The 27,065-nt window shown below is 36.3% G+C and overlaps 1 protein-coding gene across 11 annotated transcripts in view; it reads left to right on the forward strand.

Annotated features, from left to right (window-relative positions):
- The window catches only part of PDE1A (phosphodiesterase 1A), a 327,820-nt gene that overhangs the window by 286,406 nt on the left and 14,349 nt on the right, over positions 1 to 27,065 (forward strand). For 9 of the 11 annotated variants that reach the window (XM_078451127.2, XM_078451124.2, XM_060622097.3 and 6 more), the window contains 3 exons: positions 6,620 to 6,701; positions 8,687 to 8,807; positions 9,891 to 10,051. In XM_078451127.2, the coding sequence (XP_078307253.2) occupies positions 6,620 to 6,701; positions 8,687 to 8,807; positions 9,891 to 10,051 (364 nt within the window). The remainder of the gene's footprint in view (positions 1 to 6,619; positions 6,702 to 8,686; positions 8,808 to 9,890; positions 10,052 to 27,065) is intronic. The other 2 variants (XM_078451125.2, XM_060622102.3) reach the window with 1 other exon arrangement.

The following is a 27,065-nucleotide window of genomic DNA, read 5'->3' on the forward strand; positions in this document are numbered from 1 at the left end:
AGTATCAGACATTGCTGGTAGGAATATAAATAATTACAACTCCTCTGAAAACTACTGGCTAGCATCCATGAAACTTAATGAAACTAACATAAGACTTAATATCCCTATGACCCAGCATGCCAACCCACAGGTGTATAACTTGGATAAATTAGTGCTTATGCCCACCAAATGTGGAATAGTCATAACAGTATTACTTATTATAGCCCTATACTAGAAACAGTCCAAATTTGCATCCAAAATAGAAATGAATAAATAAATAATGGCATAGTCATACAGTGGAATATTATACAACAATAAAAAATGGACTAATACAAACCAATAAATCTCAAAAAAAACCATACTATATGATTCCATTTATATGAAGTTCAAAATTGGCAAAATTAACCTATGATGATTAAAATCTGAACAATGGGTGCCTGTAGGAAGTGAGATTCACTGGAAAAAGTTAAGGGAATTTCTGGAAGTGATGGAAATGTTTTACATCTTGCGTGTTAATTACATAAATATGTTCCTAATTTATGCACTTAAATTTTGTACTTAAATTTTTCCTTGATTTAAAGAAGAATATAGCAGAATGACTTAAAGAACTCTAAAAGAGGCTCCTGGATGGTTCAGTCCAACTTCGGCTCAGGTCATGATCTCGTGGTTTGTGGCTTTGAGCTCCTCATCGGCTCTGTGCTGACAGTTCAGAGCCTGGAGCCTGCTTTGGATTCTGTGTCTCCCTCTCTCTGTGTCCCTCTCCCACTAGCACTCTGTCTCTGTTTCTCTCTCAAAAACAGATAAACATTAAAAAAAAATTTTTAAAGAATTCTAAAAAAAAACCCTGTTAATATAAGCCTGCAATAAATTCCAGCAACTCTTGAAAATTACTCTTAGATATCCAAATAGTATCTTGACTTATATTCTCCCTATTTTTTATTAATTTCAAACCAGACAAAGATTACCTGACAGAATCATGAGAGTAATGAATTTAATGAAATTGAGTCAAGATGTTTTCAAGATTCACTACCTTATTCTTGAATTTTCTAGAAAGGTGACTGCTATTAATAATGAAGCTTCTAACATGCAGTGATTTTTCACATCTGAAATTCAGTGTAGAATTAAACCGTTCCATAAGGCTACTTAGTTCCTCTGTCATTCTCAGCGCCTGATAAGCAGTGACTCAGATATCTAAATAGAGATAAAAATGCATGCAACACAAAAGGTCAAGTCTTGGAATAGGTATAACATCATGATATTTGCAATGTTTTTGTGATCTGAATTTTTCAGACTGTGTTACTTAGAGTATGAAAATGTCAGGTTTTTCATTTGTTTTTTTGACGGGATCCTTGATGGCAACAATAGGCATTTGTGTCATCCCAAAATGTTCACAAATGACTGTCTTTTCTTGAATGACCTTAATATATAAGGCAAGAAACTTACAGCTCTGAGACGAGTAAGCATACAGGTTAAGGTGGACCATTATAAAATCAAATTATCCCTGTTGGCATTCCCTCTTCAACTATGAAATCCCTTTCAGACTATAATAAGTTGATTTAGGATTTGAGCTTTTAATAATGGAATCTTCTATTTCGCAGTCTCTGGACTTTTAAAAGTAAGTGACTTTCAAATCCCCTGCAGGAATATATAGAGCAAAACAGGAGAATGTGATGTGAAAGGTCAGAACAAGTGAGTCTGTACTACCAACAGACATGGTTACAAGCAAAACAAGTTTATCTTTATGAGACTTATGCTAATGTATGACATTGATGCCAACAGCTAAAATGTTTCTGTGCATTCAGTTAACTAAATGAATCTCCCAGTACTCTTACTCTGCCATATCCCATATATTAGCCTTTTGGAGGTGTGCCTGTATGTGTGCATGTACACACATATAAATTTACACACACAGAAACGTATATGTGTATATGTATGTGTGTACATACATATATTTACATACATATCACTTAATGTTTCAGAAAAATCCAGAGGAATTTTGAGATGTGTTGACTTCTAAGTCAATTTCTTATTAATTTTTCTACTAAGTTCATTTTCTCCAACAAAAGGGATTAAATAGGCATTAAGAATTTTTAAAACACACCGTATTTCTGAAGGAGAAATCAATGCAAACCAAGTTATTTGCATTATTCTTTAAAATTCCATCAGTGTTACCCCAACTCTTGGTGTTGGCAAGATAACAAGAAGTTAATACAAATAAAGTTAAAAGAAATACTTCCTGCTACTAAAATTTGTTTCTGCTTCATATTATACAAACCTAATAACTAAGTGAATTTTTCCTTTTTCAGCTGGTTGTTTTGTGTTACATGAAAAAAAATTGTCAGTTATGTAAAATCTATATTTACCAATAGGTACTACCTTTTCAAAAAAGGAAAAACAAATAATTGGAATTACAAGTTTTGGGGAGCAGGACAAAACGATTATTTTATCCTAAATTGTATACTGTCAGGCCCCTTTATGTTCTTCAAAATTACAAGAAGTAGTGTGAAGTGTGTTATTTCAAAATAGATTGTATTCCCCATAGTAATATGGGGAATGTATTATTTAGTAATGTATTTAGTTAGGGCAACCTCAGCCAAGGATCTGGCATCAAAAATTCAGACACGACCACCACCAAAAATTGATAAATATAAAGAACCATAGCTATGAGCCCGTATAATAACTTAAAATTTAAAAATCAAAGCTCATAGTTTTAAGAGGCATGAAAGGATACTAATGTCCTATACAATATTTATAACTCACAAAATACAATCATACAATATAAATCTTGCTGCAAGTGAGTATGTTAGCTATAGTAATCATTAAACATTTAAACAGTTTTGATGGCTTCCTAGAATTTAGAAGGACAATTTTTAGCAAGAATGAAAGAAGGTAATTAGATGGCCTAAATCCCTTAAATAAGTTGTCCAAAGAATGTGAACTATCACTTCTTCCCCTTCTCCCTCAGTTAAATGTCCCTGTAGAACTTGTGACCCCTCAAATTCACCCTTGGCCTTGTAGTGGCCCTCAAGTCTGTGGTCAGGAGCTTCCTGTATGTTTGTTGTTGGTGTTGCTTCTGTGATTAAAACTTGTTTTCAATGCAAGAAGGTTCTCAAGATTTCTATACTTCACCATTTTGTCTTCAGTTTTTGAAAGCTATAGAAATTCTTTGGCTTCAGATAAAATGCAAAAAAAAAAAAAAAAATGCCATTAAGTCACTGGATTTGAAAACTTGTTGACCACTACCAGAGCATTTCATACTGTTAGGAAAGCATAAAAATATTACTGGTCTTTGTCATGGCCTTTCAAAGAAGCAACCTCAACGGCCTCCAAGGGAATTGCTGATACAGGGACAAGTCTGAGCACATCAGGCTGCCTTGTGTTTCCATATTTCTGGGGTCACTTTCTCCCCTTTCCCACCTGCAGGGTCATCCCCAAGAAAAGATGCAGGGATCCAGGAGCACAATTGGGTGACATTGGTTAATTGAAGTCAGTGGCCTTAGGGCCCTGTAATTTTATTCCAACCACTGTACAAGTCAATACACCAGAACATATGTATATTTGGTATTTTACTGATTTTTGAAAGTATATTTTGGCCTCCTGAAGGCAGCAACCTCAAATGAAAGCACATCCTCCAAGAGAAAACTAGATGACTTACACAATGTCTGTTGCCTTGACCCCAGATTTCATCGTTAGGGAGAGTAAATGCTCCCAATTCAGGGACCCAATAAGGAAAATTTTAACGTTTATCAAATTTATACTCAGGGATCCCAACTTTCTCTTTACATATCTTTCCCTCTCCCCTAGTAGTACCCCCCTGTCGTACTGGGTTTGTGGTGCCCCCATAGTCTGGCTATAGGGCCTCCTACTAATCTTGCCCTCATGGTCTTAATTCACCCTAAAGAATAACACCCTGAAATATTTATAAATAAATTAAATAATTAATGTGCTTTAGTATTCAATGTGCTTTAGCAGTGGAAATTTAATACCCTAATTCAATTGTGGAATATAAGAAGCAAATAGAATATAAAATTTCTCCCTCCAAATATAGGGCGGTGGACCCTATATATATCTGCCAAGTGCCTAGGTCCTATATGAAAATGTTGCCATCTAGCATTCTATAAAATTTAGCTCATAGAAGGGAAATCACCACAATGCCTTTTTCAGGCCCAAATTATCATTTTTAGATCAAACAAAGAACTCCTATTATATAGTATAAAAATATACATATTAAAATATCAGATAGCAGCCCCCTAATCAATAAAACCAGTTATATAGGCATAGATCAGATAAGTGTCTACAATATCACATTTCCCATGAAGTCTATGAGGAGCTTTATTTCTATTTTAACAATAGCAATATTATTATTTATATTTTAATATAAACAATGATATTATTCTTGCACGTTATTCTCATTATGTTAAAGATCAAATGCATAATAGTCTTCAAATACAGCCCTCATTCAGATTGCCTTATTTCTATTAGTGGCACCAAAGACTCCTTTTCATTCAGGTTTGAAGCCCAAGATTCATCTTTAATTCACTTCAAGCAATCCCCCACACTGCTGACAAATCGATATTTCAAAAGTAAAAGTCCTGTCATGTCAGTTTCCTGCTAGAAAACTGGGGAGGTCCTGAGGACAGGGGTGGGGAGCCAATGCCTCTCCATTACATGCTCAATTAAGTACCAGTCATTTATCCCGTGGTTTAAAACCATCTAAGATATGCATTAGACATTATAAATACCTCACAGCTCTGTATCTTTGCTATTATGAAGTATGGTTCTTTCTAAAAAATTTTAATTCCAGTATAGCTAACATACAGTGTTATATAAGCTTCAGGTGTACAATATAGTGAATCAGCACGTTTATACGGAGCTCAGTGCTCATCATTGTAAGTGTACTTTTAATCCTCTTCACCTGTATGAAGCATGGTTCTTACTAGCTAATATTGAATGACCATTTACTAAATATTGGGCAGTGTAGCCTTCACATAAATTATCTTTGATAACCTCAGGATAGTCCTACTAGGTAGATACTATTATATCTTTATTCCTAACTTGAGTTAACCAAAATTACCAAGTGAGGTAACATATGAGGAAAATTCATTCCATCAAATTTGTGATATGTCTGAAATAAAAGAGAGCCAGATGAAAAGCAGTGATTGAAGTGTGTATCTTGTAACTCTGAGGCTAATGGCACTAATAATTCCTTTCCCTCTGTCCCTTAAGCTGGGTGTAAATATTAACTCCAAATGGAATGGGTGTTGTTATTCTCTAAGGAAGGAGCACAGCTGCTGGGAGGAGTCACAGAAATTCTACTCCCCATTTTCTCTAAGCTATGACGTAGTCAAATGTTCCTGTTTACAGCTACTTTGCGTACTTCTCTGGTGACCATATCCAGATTTTTCCCCAAACGATTCTGATTTCAGACTTCCTGCTTCTTATGATCAGAGGTATGGTTTCAAGGAAATGCACCAGAAAACATTGTCAATGAATAACTTTAAAGCCAATAAAACATACTGATATGTTATTGTAAAGATCACAATGAAAAGGTGTTAAAGAAGTAGAGGGATTGAAAATCTGAGGTCCTCAAGACAGACACTGCATTGTTACATGGGCTCCACAACACAGCAAAAGTGATGGTCCCTCCCTTTTGTCTTCTGATTCGAGAACCTGGCCACGTGTCCTAAACTGTGGTCTTACATAAGTCACAGTGTGTTCTGTGAAGGTATACAGCCAACAGCTTAGGAGAAGATAGAGCCCAAGGCATCCTTCAAATAGCCAGAAGATCAAGGTGAAGAGACACAAGTGAAGTAGCTTCTCTTTCTTTTGTAAGCACATCCCCTTGAATGCCAAGGAAAGAACCTATGTTCGATGTTGGATGAATCTTGTGATAATAAAGTTTTGCCCACAGCAGCCACTTTTATTTTAGGAGATGAAAATCGAATCAGTTTTTGTGATGTTAAACCCAAACGTACATGGAATTCTTTAACATATGTACTCAATTAACTTACTATGGATAGGATCAAGTAATAAAAATCATTAACATTTCGATTTTCTGAGAATACGTTAAAATGATGCACACAGAATGTAAGGATGTTGAAGATACTCTTCATTTGCTGTGGGAGATTCAATTAATGTTGTTTTATAAGTGGAAAGATGTTTCAAAATATTCATATACTTTTGACTTCAAAAAATAATATAATCATTAAGTCTTCATAGTGAAGATCTGTGATGTATTTAGCATGGGGGGGACAAAAAGCATGAGAATCCACAAGCTTGATTGTTAATTAAATGCCAAATAACACACTAAGATGACTATTTTATGGCAATTGCAGAAAATTCCAAAGAGCAAAGGTTTGTCTCTTTATAATCAAGGGGTTTGTAATACCAAAGCAGAGTCTCCAGGTGCTGAAATGTTCATTTCTTTTTCTTCAGCAATAAGTATGTCCTCGAAAGGAGACCAAGTAAAATTACACCAACTTGGACTATAGTTTTTTTGTTTTGTAAAAAAATAAATAAATAAATACACAGTGCCAATTAAGAAAAGAAAGATGCAATTTTTTTAGGCTTTGTATCTAGACTGCTCGTCGTCTAAGCCTCTCCAGACTAAGCCTGTACTAATGAGCTTTCCTTTCCACAGGGAGATAAAGAAGCTGAGTTAGGACTTCCATTTTCCCCACTTTGTGACCGGAAGTCAACGATGGTGGCCCAGTCACAAATAGGTACTGTTGTGGAGGGTGGGCACATGTGTGCCAGTTTTCAAATGGAGAAACCATGTTGTTTAAAGGGGCAAACATCCATGAAACTTCACACTCCTAACAATTTGATGTTTAGACTGATCTATATGGTGCTAAATGATAAGGATTTTGAAAAATTCTCACAAAATGAATTCAATCAAGCAGTATTAGTAAACGTAATTGTTATTCTATTTACAACCTTCTTACAAATGACAGGCTTTCTTCTTGTTTAAGAGACAGCTTTTTTTTGTATTGTGTTGCTGATTATTGTAATCTATAATTTAATCCTTTGCATATAGAACAATTCAATGAAAATGTTAATATATCTGTCCCGTTATCACTAAGTTTGCATAATATATTCAATATGCCAGTTTACATTCCTTTGGAAAAAAAATTCTTATGATATGAGAAGATAAACCAACAAGTTCAACCCATTATTATAACATATGGTTGCTATGCTGCATGCTCCAAATATTTGTAATGGTTATCCCCTGAGCCAGCACCCTCATTACTGAACGGCAAGATTAATAAACATTAGGATTGCCGCCTTACCTCTCTAGCTGCTCCAGTACCACCTCCAACAGAGCAGTAGTCAACTGTCAGAAAGAGTCTCGCTCTGACCTTTGCCCCTTCCCATTCAAGTTCCAACAGCTGTTTTTCTAGCCACCATAACACTGGTACCTACCATTGTTTAGCAGCTGTGAGCATAACAGGCTAAGAACCTCCTCAGGGAAACTGGAAAGAATGGAAGTGTCTGAGGCTTGTTGCTGTAATATAAATTGCTACCCGGTTAGCAAGGTGACACCTCATTTGACGGTCTCCGAATTCCAGGCATTGAAAACTACAGACAGAACTTGAAATGGCCTACTGGTGGCCAATGAACATTGCTTTGAGTGGAAGGCATCAATTAAAACACAAAACTATTGCAGTTTTCTTGAATTAAAAATGCACCTTAATGTATAACATGACTAAGCCAGTTACTTAAAATGCGAATTCCTTTTATCTGTGTATCTGATGGATGGAATACTCTTCAAATGTGGATCTTTCTGGGTACAGTATCACTTTAAAAGCTTCCCTCCAATTTTCTCTTATATTCAGATGATCGTCCATATATCCCAGGTGTATTTAAGGCCACAAGCACTTGATTTCCAGTGCCATACCTCTCCAGGGACACGTAGTGTTGAAATGTGTACACAGTTTAGAGTGGGTTGTCTCCTTCTCCCCATAAACACTGGGCATTGCCCCGTTCTCTCTGTGTGTCATTTCATATCTTGACGAGTACTTTAAATTTAAAGTCTGTATTCAATCCTGACATCTCAAGGTGGTGGAAATAATGCTGTCCCAGAGATGTTACTGTTCTCTTTACTGATTTGACAGAACACACCCACGTGCTGTGAACTAACGCTTTACATCCAGAGAATAATAAACAGCAATTTGAAATATTAACACACTGGCAGGAAGCTCTGACTGATATAGTCAGAGGGGGCAAAAAAGTGGGTGCCTTCCTGTGGCCTGAGAAGCAACTTCGATTCTCTTGTTTCTTTGAAGCTTAGATATTATTTTTTGTCGGTCAATAATAAATTCAACAAACAAGTGGAATCCTTTCAGAAAAGTAATGATCCCTGTCACTGAGAGGAAAATATAATCACTCTGGTTAGACTTGAATTTATTGTGAACAAGAGTATAAAAACTGAATATTAAATAGAAAAGCCAATATACTTATCAAGCTTAAATTGCATCACTTCCACTGCTTGAGAGATCATTTTATAGAGCTATTAAACTATCTCTAAAGATTGGGTTAAAAATAATTTCAGTGGGTAAACCAAACCAGTATGTAGCTGATGCTTTCTACCCGATGCATCAGACTCTTCATTATTACAGATTTTAGAGTTCAGAAAATTGTAGTGTTTCAATTCATCTCTCTCTCTCTTTTTTTTTTTTTTTTTTTTTTTTTTTTTTTGCTTTTGTAGGTTTCATTGACTTCATAGTAGAGCCAACATTTTCTCTTCTGACAGATTCAACAGAGAAAATTATTACTCCTCTTATAGAGGAAGCCTCAAAAACAGAAACTCCTTCCTATGGGGCAAGCAGGTTTGGTATTTTCTCTTTTTTTGCATCTTTTTTTTTTTTTTTTTTTTTTTTTAATGATTATCTTCATTATCTCTTATAGCTAGGTTGGAAATTCTTAGAATTATTAGATAGTATTGCCACCTAGTGGCTCTCTATTATATTGCATCTGCCTTTGAAATTCACTTCATGTCCACTACAAAATATATCAAAGTACTAACAAAGTACTAACTAACTAATATATCAAAGTACTAATGAATATAACACAAGAGTATTCAATACCAGAAGAATTAAAATATCTGACTTCTGTGCAAATGTATGTATTGTGTCTTGGATGTTAGCATATATAGTTGTGTTGGTTTGCTTACAAAGAAACCAGTTACAACCCACTTGTAGATCTAGAGAGATGCCTATATCAAAATAAAGCTTGCGGATGATGTGAGTACAACAGATCCATATAACATCTAATGGTAACAGTAGCATCCACTGTATATGCGATCACAATATTTCAAGCTAAACATTTTTCATTGACAAATTTGTTAAGGGATATTATTTAAAACTTCCAGTTGTAGATTAATCATGCTAAATTCTTGTCTATCTGAACACACAACTTTTCCTAATAGCACACCACTAGGTTCCCAAAATGTTGCCCCAATGAGGAAATTGAGGAAATGTTCTCCTGAGAATGATTCAGGTTGGCCCCACTTAGGGCTCCAGAATCGTGATGCCCCATTTGTTATGTTCACCTGTGAACTCACCACCAAGTCAGCTCACCTCAAGTATCTGCTTTTCTAATGAGGCCTAGCCACCTTATAATGCAAGAGCGCTCCAACTTGCTGCTCTGGGAGTCCTTGACCAACCCAGGGAGTTCCAGCCAGAGTCCTGGCCCTCTCCATGATGGGAGAAAAGGAGGGATGTGAGCAGCCCTGATGCATGCTCAAAACTGGGCCTGAGCACCTGCCATCCTGTTTCTGCAGCTGGCTTTGTGAAGTGTTTCAGGCTTTGTTCCCTCATTCCATATCTTGACATTGGTGTTTTCTGGGCTTTTTTTTTTTTTTTTTTTTGGTTGTTACTATTAGCATATGCACCTTTATTGGGTTCACCCAGTGTTGATTTGTTTAGACGATCAAATATGAAGGGCACCATGAACGATGGAACCTATTCCCCAGACTACTCCCTTGCAAGCGTGGACCTGAAAAGCTTCAAAAACAACCTGGTGGACATCATCCAGCAGAACAAAGAGAGGTGGAAAGAGTTAGCTGCACAAGGTATAGTTGTTTATGAAGCCTTACTACTCTCTCTTTCTGTCTTAACTCTTCCTCTGGGATTTCGGATTTTTTCCCCCTAGATTTCTTCTTTTATGGAATACACAAGCTTTTGGCGGTGCTTGGAATTGGCTACCCTTTGATTATTCATCACAAGGTTGGCTTATCTGTTAAAGAGATTCTGCTGTGTTTATGTCATGTGGACTGCAGAAATCTGTGCCAGTGGGTGGCAGTGACATGAATGCAAAGGATGGGGCAAGAAAATGGTGACAAAACTTTATGTGGCAGATTAACCTCCTGTTAATTTCTGGAAGTGCTTTTAAGCCTGTGTTTTAGGCTTTGCACATGGCTTTTGTGTTGCATTAGGAATGTAACACTCAGTGTCAGAGACTTGGGTGTGTTTTTTTGTTCAATTTTACTAAGTTACTTCTTTGGGTGACAGTTCCATTCATGTGTTGGAAAGAATCATTTGTAAGTCTTCCCTTAAAGGAAACAAATGGGAAGCTAGTGTTAGCCATTTCTGACATGTTTTCTGATTCAAGTACATTCGTTGTTTTTGTTTACAAGACATGTGAATTTGTAGCAGTCATTATCTTTGTTCAGGAAATTAGCTTTCTGATTTCAAATCTGGCCCCCATCTCCCCTCATGCTCACTCCTGTCCATAGCCCTGTGTCTCTCAGGTGCTGTACTCCCTGCACGGTGGCCTCTGGCAGGTTCTTGAAATACTCCCAGAGCCTTTGTGATGATTGTTACTTCAGCCAGAGATTCTCCCCTTAGAGTTTTCTGCAAGGCTGAGTCTTCCTTGGCTAGCAGTTTGTAGTATGTATTTACTTTTATTTTGAAAAATAGCACTTAATTAACTCAATTTTCACATGGACCTTATAAGGTATATACTATTATTATTCCCCTTTTACAGATAAGGAAACTGAGGCAGAAGACAGTGATGTGACTTGCCCCAAATCCCACAGCTAGTAAGTGAAGGAGCTAGAATTCACTCTTTCTCCCCAATGCAGTGCTCTAAACCTTCATGGTAGGCAGCTCCACCAGGAGGCCCTCCTTGACCATGACAAGTATGTCGTCTGTCCTATTTTTCTCTGATTAGGGCCCAGTTCAATCGCTTCAAAGTGGTATCACTAGTCCGTAATTGATGATATTTATGTATTCCTTTTAAAGTTTATCATCTGTTTTCCACAGGGGAACATATGATTCACACAAGTTGGGACATGGTCTGTTATGTTTTCCAGTATATTCCTTAGCTTGTAGCACAGTGTTGGGCATATCATAGGCACTCAGTATATATTCATTTAATTAAATAACTACCTAATGGTGTCACATTATTTCTCCACCTCTGCTATTAGGAAATAAAAGAAATACCATTCTAATGTCTTCATCTGACTGTGTAACTTACATTTTCCTAAAAGTCTGATCTTCGTTGAGAAGAAATAGAGTTTCCCAGGCTTTGGTGGCTCTATACAGCTATCATGAGGGCCACTTCCTGTATTCACACAGCACCAGCACCCCCCCCCCCCCCGCCACACACACACACACTCAGAATGGCCCTGTACTTAAATCCTCTACTATCATCATCTTGAAATTCTTAAAAATCTTTCAGTCTCAGTTTTATTTTATATGGGGACCTGTAATTATGTAGCTAGCCTTAGCCATTACAGAGGGTCTTTGTAATACATTATTGTCACTCAATAAAAAATATGATGCGATACAAGACCCAGATGGCCAAACTAAAATATTGTCAAATCCATCAAATTGGAGACTTCAAATGATGAGAATTGCCCCTCTCTATGGACAATTACTGAAGCACAGTAAGATATAAATCCCAAAACTATAAGTCATTTGAAAACAGGAACAAAGTCTATCTCATTGTCATGATTTTCTCAGACCTAGCATGTCCCGGCATACTGTAGTTGCTTTAAAATTATTTAGTGAGGATAGTTTTGAATGAATGAATAAATGAATACTTAAATTCTACTTTGAATGTATTTATTCAGAAAAGAAAACAAATAGATATATTAGATACTCAGCAATGCAAGGAAGAGAGGAGGGGAGTAAGAATTCTGAAATCCCTCCTGTATGCCAGGCATTTGACATGGATTATCCTATTTCCTCCTGCAACAGTCTTCTTAACTAGAGGTGACTACTCTCACTTGCTACATATGGAAACTGAAGATCACACAGCTTCTAAGCGGTAGAGTTAAAACTGTTCTGATTCTTTACCCATTTTCCCCACTGCATGCGAGCACCTCCTAGTATACTACCTTTTCAAAAAAGTTTGAAAAAGTTCACTTGAAGCCTTTATCTTCAATGAACCCAAAAAACCCAATTGACCAAAACACACTCTCCTCTAAGAAAGTTTTAATTAAAATAAACAACACTACGCCCCAAACATCAACCCGTCACCTGGAATCTGTCGTAAACCTGTGAAGGAAAACTCTTTATCAGAATTGAATTAGTGACTGCAATTTTTCTCTTTTTAATAGACTTTCTGCCACTATGCTCTACTGAATATTTTGTTGCACACAGTAAACTTTAAATCTATATAAAGTTCTCAATTTACATTTCTGGAATTGAGTGATAATATCTGACTCCTATAGTTAGATAAGATAGAACCAAGATTTGAACACAGGCAGCCTGGCTTTAGCAAATTAGAATCATGGATCATTTTGATAATATAATTTCCAAAGGATAGTTGTGTAGGGTACACACGTTTTGAGTAAAGCAAATACTGCCAGATTTGTTTTACTTGTAACATTGCATGGTTGGTTGCTGTTTCCAATGCAGTGGTGAACTAGATAAACTTAAAGAAATATCTCATGGTAAAAATAAATAAATAAATAAAATGCTGGGTGAAATATTGCTAACAAGAAAATGACAGAGACAGTGCTTCAAGAACTATCTCCCTGTCTCCTTGCTTGTAACTAAGTAATGAAGAGTACTTTGCTTGCGACAACAAAAAAATGAAAGAAAGAAAAAAAGAGAAATTGATGTCCTTAGAACCCATCCAAATAAAGATAAAACTGAAATTGAGAGAGATACAGAAACTTGGAGCCAGAATCTCTCTGGAAGGTATCTGCTGACCTTTGCTGGAGTCCTGGGTTTGCAGACTGAATTGACCACCACACAGGGTTTTTATGCCAGAAGTGCAATCACCATATTTTTTTTTAATTTTTTTAACATTTATTTATTTTTGAGACAGAGAGAGGGTGTGAGTGGGGGAGGGGCAGAGAGAGAGAGAGAGAGAGAGAGAAAGAGAGAGAGAGAGAAAGAGAGAGAGAGAGAGAGAGAGAGAGAGAAAGACTCCAAAGCAGGATCCAGGCTCTGAGCTGTCAGTACAGAACCCAACACAGGGCTCCAACTCATAAACCATGAGATCATGACCTAAGCAGAAGTCAGACACTTAACTGACTGAGCCACCTAGGCGCCCCTGCAATGCACCATATTAAGGATCAAGGGATAAAAACCTAAGATCTTAAGAGATGCAGAAAGAACATTCAGGAAAATTCAGTATTTATTCATTATAAAAATTATTAAAATTAGAGGAGCCTTTTTAATCTAGTATTTCTGTTTTCCTGCTTTTCTTGCCTTCATTTTTACTGCTTGGGTTGTTTATTTTTCCATTCCAATTCATTTCCTTAATGGTGTGAAATATTTACACTTTATTCCTATTATTGTCATGATTAATTAGAAAATTTTAAATGCATAATCAATAGTAGATGACAATGAAGTTAATTACTTTACCCTTCCACAAAATAACACAAAAACCTTAGAAAGCTTTGTCTCTGATGTTCAAAAATGTTTTTAAAATAGATTTTATATTTAATAATTAAAATTTAAAAATCGTCCAAAAAATTTAAAACGTATTCTTGAAATTCAAGAATATGAGGACAACAGCTTTTTAACAACATTTTCAAAAATCAAGGTAGTGCAGGAAGACTTTCTCAACATCTCTTGCATGCTTGCATAGTTCCTCAGTTAGCCAGAGATTGGAGAGAGCTATCTAGAATTTCCATGGCTCTTCAACTGCTAGGAATTCTCTTTGAAATCCTGCTCATCTACCAGTTACCCCAAACTTGGACTGCAACCTCAGGCTTGCAAAGCTGTGCGTTTTCCCCATTTATTCTAAACTAAACCCACTGTTTTACATTGTGGAAACCAGGGGGTTTTGCCCTCTGCTTCTATCCCAAATTGAGTCTACCTCCTCTGGCAGTAAAACTGGTTTCTGGTGCCATTCTCAAGCTGAGGTTGGCAGGGAGGTTGGGAGTAGCTCCAGGCAAAAAGGTCACCAATTGCTGTTTTCCTTACCTGAATCACTAGCAGTTTTTCAAGAATAAATGCTTCTTAAATTGTTGTGTTGCCTTGGTTGATTTCCATTGTGGTGGAATTGTTTTTGTTAATATTTTCCAATTGTGTACTTGTTTTCTGTGGAAACACTCGACCCTTTTATGTCACTAGAACAGGAAGTCCTCTTTCTCCACATTGGGTTTTGGGAGTTATATGAGGTGATTTGTAGAATCTGCTTAGAAGTACCTAAAATAGGGACGCCTGGGTATCTCAGTCAGTTGAGTGTCTGACTTCGGCTCAGGTCATGATCTCGGGGTTCATGAGTTTGAGCCCCATGTCAGGCTGCATGCTAACAGCTCAGAGCCTGGAGCCTGCTTCAGATTGTGTCTCCTGTCTTTGCCCTTCCCCCACACTCTCTGTCTCTCTGTCTCTGTCTCTGCCCCTCTCTCTCTCTCTCAAAAATAAACATTAAAAAAATAATAAAAAAAAGAAGTACCTAGAATAGTAGCACTATATGAGTTGACTGTTATTATAATTATTATTGGGGCTCCTGGATGGCTCAGTCAGTTAAGCGTGTGTTTAGCTCCAGTCATAATCTCTCAGCTCATGGGTTCCAGCCCCGCGTCCAGCTTTGTGCTGACAGCTCAGAGCCTAGAGCCTGCTTCAGATTCTATGTCTCCCTCTCTCTCTGCCCCTCCCCTGCTCACGCTCTGTCTCTCTTTCTCTCTCAAAAAATAAATAAACATTTAAATAATTATTATTTACTGTGCTTCTGTTGTGTTCTAGGAATTAGGGATATAGAAAAAAAGAGAGAGAGAGAGAGAAACAATAATCCCTACATTTATGAAAGAAGCTGTGGAAGCTGGGAGCAGGATTGCATTTTAAGGTAGCCAAGAAAGGCTTTCTTAAGGAAGTGATCATTTAAATAAATACAAGAAAGAGATTAGAAAGAGCAATGAGGAGGTGTGGGGGAATAAATTTTCAAACAGAGGAAATGATCAGCACAATATTTGAGAGGTGGAGTTTGCCTGACATGAAAAAAATAACAGGAGGTAAGTGAAACAGAAGATCGGGCAAGTGGGACTAATGTAGGCCCTGTGATAAATGGATAACATGACACCACATCATTGGTTTTGGCCCAAGAGGGATAGGAAGCCAAATGTAGCATTTTGAAGAAGAAAAATAAAATGGTCTGAAGTTTTAAAAGTATCACTCTGGCTACAGAATGGAAAATATTCTGTTTGGGAGACAGAAAAGGAAACAAGGAAGTGAGAAAAGAGGCTGTGGTTTATAACACAGGAGAAAGATGGGGACTTAGACCACGTAGTACTGATGGAGGGAGAAGTGTCTAAATTCTGGGTGCCTAAAGATGGTGACTTGAATGAGTAGGCATGAGAAAGAAAGGATAGCAACAAGAGATCAGATTCTGGATATATTTTGAAAGTAGAACTGATAAGATTTGTTAAGTGATTATATCTGGAGTATGAAATCAAGAAAAGAGTCAAGACTAATGCCAGAGTTTTTGGTTTTCTTACGCATTAATTGTATATATGTAAATTTATAGAATCATTCTCCAGAAAAACGTGGCTTTCTCTAGCAAAGCTGAAGACGCACATGCCATATTTCCGAATAATTTGACTTCTGTATTTTTACCCTAGAGAGATTTTGCTCATGTGCATCAGAAGACACGAACAAAATATTCACTATAGCATTGGTATTGAGAGCAAAAAAGAAAAAACTGAAAACAACAGTAAAATGAATTCACAGGCTGTGGTGTATTCATATTATGGAAAAGCATACACTGTTAAGATAAATGAACTTTAGTTGTGAGTACCAACAAAGATGGAAGTCACAAATAATATGAAGCAAAATATACAAGCTGCCACAATAGAGCAAGAAGCCATTTATAGAAAAAATTTAAAAACCCACAAACTAAATAATAGGTTTTAGAATACACTTATGATAAAACAAAAGAAAGGGGAAAATATTCAGAATGGTTCTAGGGGAGTGATGGGACCCTTAGTAATAGTTTATCTCACAAATGTTCATTTTGTGATTATGGTTATACCTGACATATATACTTTATATGTGTAACTATAACCCATTTATATGAGTAGAATGTTTCATAATAAAAAAGTAAAAATGCAATCTGGTACAAAAATACATCTACTAAAATAGTCATCAGTTTTAAAGCCAGTATGTATCAGATGTTGCCATTGTAATTTCCTGCTGCCATCACCTCTAGTCTTAAGTACACTGAAGATGATAATTACTTTATTATAATTGCATTGAGATGAAAATAAGCGGGTTATATGATGCTTAAAGTTTTAGAATATTAATTAAACAATAAGGCTCTGAACAGAACCCCAGATTCTTGGTGTTCATATCAGCTCTGACAGTATATTTCACAGTTATCTTAAAAACATTTCACTAATCCCGAAGCAGGTATGGACACTTAGGCCCCATGGTATGAAGCTCCTAGACCATCAGTAAAAGAAGACACTTTTTAAAACAGTAATTTCACTCAGGAAGCCTCCTATTAAGAATCTGGGGGCATCTAAGAATGTTATATGTAAATACATTCCTTTTCAAAAAGTAAGAGATAGAAGTTAAAAAGTAAAAAATGCTTTCCTCCATTCCAAACTATTTTGGTTTTGGTTAAAACTTACCCATTTGGAGTGAGGAAAATATCTTCATTATCTATTTCTCAGCATTCCTCAGCATCTAAAGTCTTTCCTTTTTCTGCACTACTTACAGAGAAGACAAGAGATTTAAGAGGGCCTGTGGCTAACCTCCTAGTGACACAAGTGGAGGGAAATAGTGAGAAAAGTTGCTCTCTGCTTTTATTTCTACCTATAAAGTTTCAGGCAAACCACGTAACTTTCCGTATCCTCAATAAATGTGATTATTGGGCACGTAATATCCACCCCCATGAAGAAGCCGACATTCCCAATTCCCATTTATGTTCCAGAGACTTGAAGGTCTATGATGCAGTTCTGAGAGCAAGGCACCTAAGAAAGTGAGGAGGGCGGGTCGGGGGGGGGGGGGGAACAACAAAAAAGAGCACATTTGCCTCTACTGGTGGCTGTTGGTGACAGATGCCCGCAATTAGCAAGCAAGGAAACCATAGGCAGCAAAGAAATGTAACAATTCTAAAGGAACAGATAAATGTACCTTGTTTTTGTTGGTGACCTGCCATCCTGTGTCACAAGCTGAAATGGAAGAGTGGCTTAGCTTCATGCCTGGAATTGTTAGAGAAGCATGTCTCTTTAGAGTAGCCCCCAAATGGCAAACATTAATATTGGTTCTCCTTCAAGGCAAAAGAGTTACTTTGGTAAGCCACTTGATGGTTTGGTTTGTGTTTAGAACCAAAAATTACAAACTGAACCAGATCCACCAAGTCCACCTTAATTGGAACAAAAACTGCAAACTAATCCCAGATCTGCTTCTGATCTTCTCAAAGAAAATGTGTCTTTGACAAAAACAAATTACATCCCAGAATGGAACTGGGAGTGTGGGGTGGGGAGTGGGGTCATACTGGAATGGAATACAATATGTTTCTTACTGTACTGGGTAATTTTCTGATTTATTTGATATAGATTCAAATCCCAAAACACTAGGCTTAAAGACGATTAACAAGTGAGAAAAGGAGGCAATGTGGGAACTGAGACGCCATGAGATTTGCATTGTGAATGATTAACAGCTATTTATTTTATTTTAATTTTTTTAATGCTTTTATTTATTTTTGAGAGAGAGAGAGTGTGTGTGTGTGTGAATGGGGGAGGAGCAGAGAGAGGGAGACACAGAATCTGAAGAAGGCTCTGGGCTCTGAGCTGTCAGCACAGAGCCCGACACGGGACTCAAACTCATGAACCGTGATATCATGACCTGAGCCAAAGTCGGATGCTTAACCTACTGAGCCACCCAGGCGCCCTATGATTAATAGCTATTTAGAACCAGAAGGAAACCTAGAGCTAGCTTAAGGCAAATAAGACATTTTAGAATATGTATTAAAACTTGCAAATACACAAGTGTTTTCTAGTTTCTTTTGGGGACTTCCTATGTAATTGCTCTACGGTCATAGAATATGTTCGGTATGATATTATTCATTTAAACTTTTCACACCTGCTTTTGTAGCTGCTTTTAGTGGCTCATAAGTTCCACCAAAAAAAAAAGAAAACAAGTAGGATTTTGGTCAGAATTACTTTGATATTTTGGAAAGAATTGTCATCGTTGATATCAAGTCTTCCTATTCATATGTATCTTATATATCTTCTTTCATGTTTCTCAGAAAGTATACGTTTCCTTCATAATAATAATAATGGTCATGGAAAATACTTGTTAGCGTTATTAGATGCCCGGCATTACATTAAGCATATTATATATCAAGTAATCAATATTTATAATTAATAATAATTTATTTCAAAAGTTTGAATGTATTTTGTTGGATTTTCCATCAGTATTTTATATTTTTGTTGCTGTTCCAAGTGGCTGTTTCTTGCTGCTGTATAAAAATACAATTTTCTTTTGAAAACTGATCTTCTGCAAATAATGACAGTTTTTTTCTCTCCCAAATGTATATCTCTAATGATTGTTTTTCTTGAATCAGTTGCATTAGCAAGTTTATCCAGAAGCATCTGAAATGCAAATGGTGAGAGCATTTAGGTCGTCTCTGAATTCAAAAGGAAAAATATTCAATGTTTCAGCAATAAAGTGTGATATTTCTTAATTTTATTTTGATCTTCTCTTTATGAGGTTAATTACATTTCCATAAATAATTTGTTAAGAAAATGTATTTTAAATGAAACATTTAGTTTTATCAAATGTCTTTTCTGTGGCTTTTTAAATAATTCATATGATTTTTCTTTTTAATTAGTTCATATAATGAATTAAGAGATTTTCTAATGGTGAATCACCTTGTATTCCTTGATTAGACCCAACTTAATTGTAATGTAATAACTTTTTAAAATTTATGTGTTACTTTGGCTGACTTAAAAAATCTATATGAGTGAGGTGAGCCTGCAATTTTCCTTTCTAATACTTATACTTCTGGTATTGAGGTTAACCTCAGAAAATAAGTTGGAGTTTTTAAATTCTTGAGAGTTTGTGAGCCTTAAATTGGCATTGAATGTTCGCCAGAATTTACTTTTAAAAACCATGTGAGCCTGCTGCTTTCTCTGTGGGATAATTTTTTTCTGCTGATTCAATTTTCTTAATAGTCATAGAGCACTATTTAAGTTGTTTAATGTTTAGTTTTTTAAAAAAATATTGTGAAATATGCCACAAAAATATATAAAAACATATATGTACTATTTATAAGTCAATAATACAGTATGGGCAATCCTTACAGTGGCCTACAGGTAATAGTATGCTGGCAAGTTTAACAACTGGCTCAAAAAAGTATACACACACACATACACATGTGGTTTCTCATATATTTTACACATAAAGGAAGTGTAACACATGTTTAAGAGTAGTAATAAAATATGCAGTAGCCTTTGTTGTAAACTCTATATAGGTGATTGGTTTTCACAGAATGCCTTAGTTGATTTTTACCAAACTCTGTGTCTATGGTCAACTTATGGTTGCAACTGACAAACATAAGTTGTTCAGGTAAGAACATTGATATTTGCATTTATATCAAGGAGTAAGATGAAAGTATAAAAAACATATGTCAAAACTTAAAAAACATAGAAGGCATATGTCAACTTCACTTGTTCATCAAAAATACAAATGACTTCTTGGTCACTTGAGTGGATAATGATTTTTGAATACTGGAAAAAATTTCCTCAAATTTCTTCTGTGCTATTTATAATGTAGCAGTTTTAGACATGACACACTTTTAAACTTAATCTCTATTTTTTTTATCTCCAGCACTTTAGACAACAATGAAACAATAAATCAAGCCCTGATTCATAAAGTTTGATGACATCCATGGTGTAAATATTCCTACCATGGCCAGTTTCAAGCTGTCAGTATAAAGTCTCTGAACATGGGAACTGGGAAAAGAGGTGCACATGAGATGTTTGCATCATACAGATTTGGTAGCTATAATTAACCTGAAGACATAGATAATGAAAAAATGGGTCAAAATAATTAGGAAATGATTTTTAAACACTTATCACCTTTACTTTTAATACAATTTATTTAATTGTAAGTCCCTATAATTTTATTTTTAAGAATGACTAGGTTTAACAACCAACTTACAAAGTTCCTAAAATGCAACAATCAGGTTATAGGAGCCTGTACAGGTTGGAGTAGCATTTTGCTGCCCATAAGGCTTTATATGATCCACATCTGCCCTGCCTCCTTTATCTTGCTGATTCAATTCCCATTTCTCTTTCTCTCTCTCACTAGCTCCAGTGCAACTACACTGTCCTTTTGTCTTCTTTCTTTCAACACATCAGATACGTTCCTGCTTTAAGTGCTTTGTACCAGCATGTCTTTGTTAGAAACACGCTTCCTCCAAACACCACGTGACTGCCTCCTCTCTACTTTCCAATCTAGCTCCAGTTGTCACTTGTCAGTAAGGCCTCCTCTGGCAAACATTTCAAATTCCCCCCAGGTTCCTCCCTTGACCTCTGATCCCTTCTCAACTACTTTCCCATGACACTTCACAGATCACTGTCTAACCTATAAATAATTGACTTACTATGCTTAATTTTTGTTTTCTGTCTTCCTTCACTCAGAATAAGGTTCATGAGAATAAAGATGTTTATGTCGATCACTGATGTTTCTTAAGCTCTTAGTACAATGACTATCACAAAGTAGGACCTCAAACAATTAAGCATTGAAAGAAAGGAGGAGAGAAATAGAGAGACATGGGGAGAGAGGAAGAGAGAGAGAGAGAGAGAAGGAGAGAGAGAAAATGGCAATGAAGAGAGGAAGGAAAGAGAAAAGAAGGGACAGAGGGAGAAAACCTACCATCTAGGCCAAGAAATATATTACCATCCCTAGAAGTTCCAAGTCCTTTTTTAATCATGTTTTCCCTCTTTCCCTACCATGATCTAATCAATACTATGAATTTCATGATAATTATTTCTTTTTTTGTTTTAGTTTTTTTTAGTTTTTTAGCTGTTATTCCTCTTTCTGTAACCTTAAACAATACATAATTTAGTTTTTCATGTTTTAAAACTTAGTGTAAATGAAATCACGTGGTACACATTCTTTAATGAATATCTTTCTACCCAATGCCATATTTTTTGAGCTTTATCCATGATGAGGTAAATAGCTGTTATCTGTCTCACCAGGGAATTTGGGGATCTTGATAGAAACATGAGGCAGAAAAAAAATGTATCTAAATACTATGCAGATTTTTTAAAATATTAAGTAGTTAAGTCTTTTAAATTTTTTTTTTAACGTTTATTTATTTTTGAGACAGAGAGAGACAGAGCATGAATGGGGGAGGGTCAGAGAGAGAGGGAGATACAGAATCTGAAATAGGCTCCAGGTTCTGAGCTATCAGCACAGAGCCCGACGTGGGGCTTGAACTCACAAACCGCGAGATCATGACCTGAGCTGAAGTCGGACGCTTAACCGACTGAGCCACCCAGGCGCCCCAGTAGTTAAGTCTTTTAAGTAATATATTTATAGTACATATCAATTTCTTAGTCCATATCAGGTTCACAAATAATGTAACTTCTTTTACTTTTCTGTGACCAAATACAGTTTCTAGCTGAAATCCCCATGCTACATGTTTAAAGAAAACATAAGCTTGTCATTCAAATGTTTTAGTTGAATTAGAGTAAGCCTATTCAATTGAGGGTTCTTGATTTCCTTTTTCTTCTTAGGTGGCATCAAAGTTCCTAATGTGACCATGGGATGGCTACCTTGCTTAATTTCTTCTTTCTCATCTCTCTAGACATACCCCCTCCTGTCTACTTCCTGCTCCTTCCATCTTCTACCTCTGACACGTGACCCCCGGGTTTGGCCACTGTAGGCCACCAAAGCTTTGCCATCCCCCTTTTGCTTGATCTCTCCTCCTTTTCTCCTAATGCTTCTGAGACCTGATTGTTAAGCATCACACCCAAACCAGCCACATAGCGGCACTTTCCCTCCCAGATGTCTATATCACTCTGTGATATTTCGCTGCACTTTGTCCCATAGATCTCTACTAAAGTTCTGCCCCCCCCCCTTTTTTTTTCTTATTTGCCAGCAATCTCTATCAGTACTTAATAGTGTTCCTAACTCTTCTGCATCTGCTGCTTAGAGAAAATAAAAATAGATTGTTTTTAAACAACAAAAACATGTTCATATTATTTTGTATTGAGTTACTTTAAAGGTTTATGTTTCTAAATATTTGTTCTTAAAATGTTTTAGTTATTCCTTCCCATTATCTTTTTAATCAATCAAAACTCATCATGTAAACAAAATTACAACTTTCAAACTCCCAGGACTAAACCCAAGCATCTTTTTGAGAAAATACATGCATATTGTTTAGAGCTCAGAAGGGACAATTAATCAAACAGAGGGAAGCAAAACCTTTCAAATAAAAACTAGAGCTCGCTCTCATTTTTTTTTCTAATCATGGTTTAAAAATGCAATTAACAGCAGTTTAAATGAGATCCTACCAGTAATTTTTAAATTGTATATTTAAAATTATTAGTAAATTAAATTCTGTATTATACATTTATTTTATTCCTGTTTTCAGCTTAATCTCTTTAGCTGACATTCTATATTATATTATCAGTACAATAGAGCAGGAGTTTGCATTTGCTAGAATGGAACATTTGGAAGATCAGAATTATAAAGTTTTAAGAGGTGGTACTCACCAAAGTTACTTAAGCCTAGAAGAGCTTACATAACAGTTTGAACAGTGAGTATGTGCTTATTCATTCACTCATTCAATTATTGTAATGGCAGAACCCAATAGTCTTCAACCCTGGCAGCACATTAGCATCTTCTGGGCTATTTTATTTTTTAAAAGTCTGATATGTGGGGTCCCTAGGTGGCTCAGTTGGTTGATTATCCAACTATTCATTTTGGTTCAGGTCATGATCCCAGGGTCGTGGGATGGAGCCCTGCGTTGGGCTTAAGATTAATATTCCTTCTCTCCTTCTGCCCCTTTCCCCCTGCTTGTGCTCTCTTTCACTCCCTCTTGCTCTCTCTAAAAAAAAAAAAAAAAAAAGTTAAAGTTCAATATGGCTTATCTCCAGTTTACAGAGGTAAGTCAAAACAGAACACTTTTGTGCATTGAAATGAATGCAGAGGACATGGAGGGGGAGAGCAGGGAACTTAATCCCTTCATGATCAAGACAAGCCAAGTACAGATTAGAATCTGAGCCAGCTTCACCCTGGCAGGCTGTACACAGGAAACAGCAGTGTGTACCTTGATAATGATATCCCTTAAAATATCTGTGTCTTGGGTCACACATCTCCTCTGGAACATTTGCCTTCTACTACTAGGAAAGTCAGTGGACTTTCTTTCTACTTTAACCCTTGTTCTTTCTTCCTCATGGAATGTACTCCTTTGGTCCCCTCTTGCACTTTGCTCATTAAAATCCTACCTATCTTGGGGCACCTGGATGACTCAGTTGGTTAAGTGTCTAACTCTTGATCTCAGCTCAAGTCATGATCTCTCAGTTCGTGAGTTCTAGCCCCATGACAGGCTCTGCGCTGACAGTGTGGAGCCCACTTGGAATTCTATCTCTCCCTCTCTCTCTGCCCCTCTCCTGTTCATGCTCTTTTTCTCTTTCAAAAATAAATAAAACGTTTAAAAAATCCTACTTATCTTCCAAAACTGCATTAAATCACCTTCTCCAAGAAGCCTGTTACTTAGTTATGTAAGCATAGCTGTGTTATTTATACTCCAGTTGGGAATTTATCATATGCAGACTTGCATTCTCTAAATGTGAAGAGAAAAATGCATTCAAAAGAGACCTCCCAAAATCAGTGTTGGGAGTAAGAGAGGGAATAAGAGGAGCTTCAGGATGTGTTTCCAATTGTACATGCCTCAAGGAGATTCCAAGATTCCCTTTTGGGGGGTGTGCACCATCTCTCCACATGAGAACCACTGCATATTATAAGATATTGTGATTAGAATGTGTCGCACATATTAAAGCAAGAAGTTGCTTTAATGGAACCTGACAAGAAGTTGAGAACTACTAATGAAGTCACTACAAAAATATTTACCTAGGTCTACTATGTGCCAAACACAAGCTGGTAGTTTTTTTGGAGAACAGAATTCATGGGATATTCAGCTTTAGATCTCTAGTTCCTGCTCAAGGCCAGGTAAAAACTTGGTCACTGTTGGGTAGAGGAGAATTGACTCCATTTCATAAAACTCTGATTTTAGTGGTGAGTCCCTATAACTGAAATGACATTACCCACTATGTTGTACCATATATTTTTTGTTAGCTAAAAGATCTCGAAAGAGAAAAAAACAACTGATAAATGGAAAAAGGGAAACTAAATGTGGGGGTATTCCCCAAAAGTCCACTGCACAATGTCTATACTTGCAATGTTTTCAGACACCCAAAAACTATTCACTTGCTCTAATTTTACTTTGTGCAATATAGACTTTGTCATATTCTCCCAATAATTCCAAATTCCAAGCACATTGAAAGCTTTGTTGTCTTAACATTATACCTCTGAGCAAAAGATAAATCACTTTGTCACCACTCACCTCTGTTCTGTCTCCAAAACCTTTAGTCTTATATTGCTCTTGATTCACGACCTCAGCTCCTCTCTTTCCCCTCTCTGCCACTAAAACTCCCTCAGTTGCACAGAACAGTTTAGTTCTGGCCTCAAAAGAACCCATTCAACAAAACAAAAGCCTGACTATCGGTCTAAAATGATATCTATAGTTCTTCACACATGCCTAGGCATGTCTCAGATGACCATGGTTCAGTTAGAGGCTTCAACTTCATTAGCATTCCTATAAAAAGCTTTATTTCCTATCAGCATCAGGACATTTTTTAAAACCTTAATCACTGTATCTATGCCTTCCTTTGTAACCAGCAGATCATCATATGAGTTACTAATAAGTTAAATATTTTCTTATCTTTGCACATTTTATAATTTATTTGAAATGTATTGAATATATAATATTTTAGTCAAACAGGTTCATTTAAAATCAATTTTGCTAGAAAATGTCATAGATTTCTCAACAGGAAACAAAAAGTTTTCCAAAATAGGTCTTGTAATATTGCTTGAAAAATTAAAACACAAAATTGAAAGATTTTCCCACCAGAAATAAGGAAATATTTAAAAATGATGGGAAAGTATTAAAATTTTTGAAAGATAAAATTTACATTTTGATTAACATGACATTTTAATATATTGATAGGTTCATTATTAAACTTTATATTTGTTCTTTATATTTGAAATATCTTAAAATGCAATATTGTATATTACAGTATATATGGTAAGTGATTTTTGTAATCATGTTGGTATTAATGCTAAAGAGAATGCAGATTCCTTTCCTACTAAGTACACATTTATTTGCCAGACAATATACTGAGTTCTTTTTTTTTAAATTTTTTTTAATGTTATTTTTTTTTTTGAGAGAGAGAGAGACAGACAGAAGGCAAGTGAGAGAGGGACAGAGAGAGAGGAAGACAGAATCTGAAGCAGGCTCCAGGCTCTGAGCTGTCAGCATAGAGTTTGATGTGGGGCTCAAACCCATAAACCGTGAGATCATGACCTGAACTGAAGTCAGATGCTTAACAGACTGAGCCACCCAGGCGCCCCAAACAGCCCTGTGATTTAGGTACTATCACCATTTTACCAATGTGAAAACTGAGGTCTGTGAGGGGCATGTAAATTGTCCAAATTACAGGTTTGTACACATATTACATATGGATCTTCCTCATTCCTTTTCAGTTTCATATAATACACAGAAAATAGTATCATGACAGTAGTAAATCCAGAAAGAAGTAACAACTTTTTGTGAAAACTTACCCCAGAGTAGCATAATTTTTATCTCAACACAACTGATCCCATGAGCTTTCAAATGTGTACTTATATCCCATAGACATTTTTGTTTTAAAATGTTGGAAATTATGAATTTGGGAGTGAAATTTTACATTATTTACCTTCCCATGGGTCATTTATACATTTATTACAGCAACCTCACAAGGTAGGAGTTGTACTCTGATAAAACTGTGGCTCAGAGAACTTAAATTGTCTAAATCCATACACTTAGTTTTGGAAAAGACTGGGATTTGTGCTTCATTCATCTCAAATCAAAGCCAGTAACCTTCTGGATAGTTTCTAGATCATCCTCTAGAAGCTGGTTGTGACAGGTTGGTTTATTTACATTTTCTAAATTTTCTTCCAGAGCAGAAGTCTTGCCCAACCTGTTAGTTGATAGAGAAACTGTAACAGCGGCAGAACTTAGGGGCACTTTAAAATGATATTGTTGAAGAGTGTGTGAACTCTCCGCTTGTATTTACATGGACAATAGAAGTTAGAAGGAAGGTGGAAGGAGCAGGCTTGCATCTCTAGTGATTATGAGCTGGCTCAGGGATGATGAAGAAATGGTTTCACCTGGGTACTGGGATGAGTACAAGCAGAGGTGAGATCTGTATTGGTAGGAGCACAAGTGGTATGATGTGCTCTTTACTTAATTTGGAAATGAAGCCGATTTATCTTGGGGCAACTTTGAGATTTTATCCATAGTTGGATGTAGTCAGGATATAAGAAGTTATTTCCAGACGGTTCCACTGATCCTCTCCATCCAAGGCACGCCTCTTGTTCTTTTCGTTTTGTTAAGGGCAC

Source organism: Panthera onca, chromosome C1 (assembly GCF_046562875.1).
Source record: "Panthera onca isolate mPanOnc1 chromosome C1, mPanOnc1 haplotype 2, whole genome shotgun sequence".
NCBI classification, from domain to species: Eukaryota; Metazoa; Chordata; class Mammalia; order Carnivora; family Felidae; genus Panthera; species Panthera onca.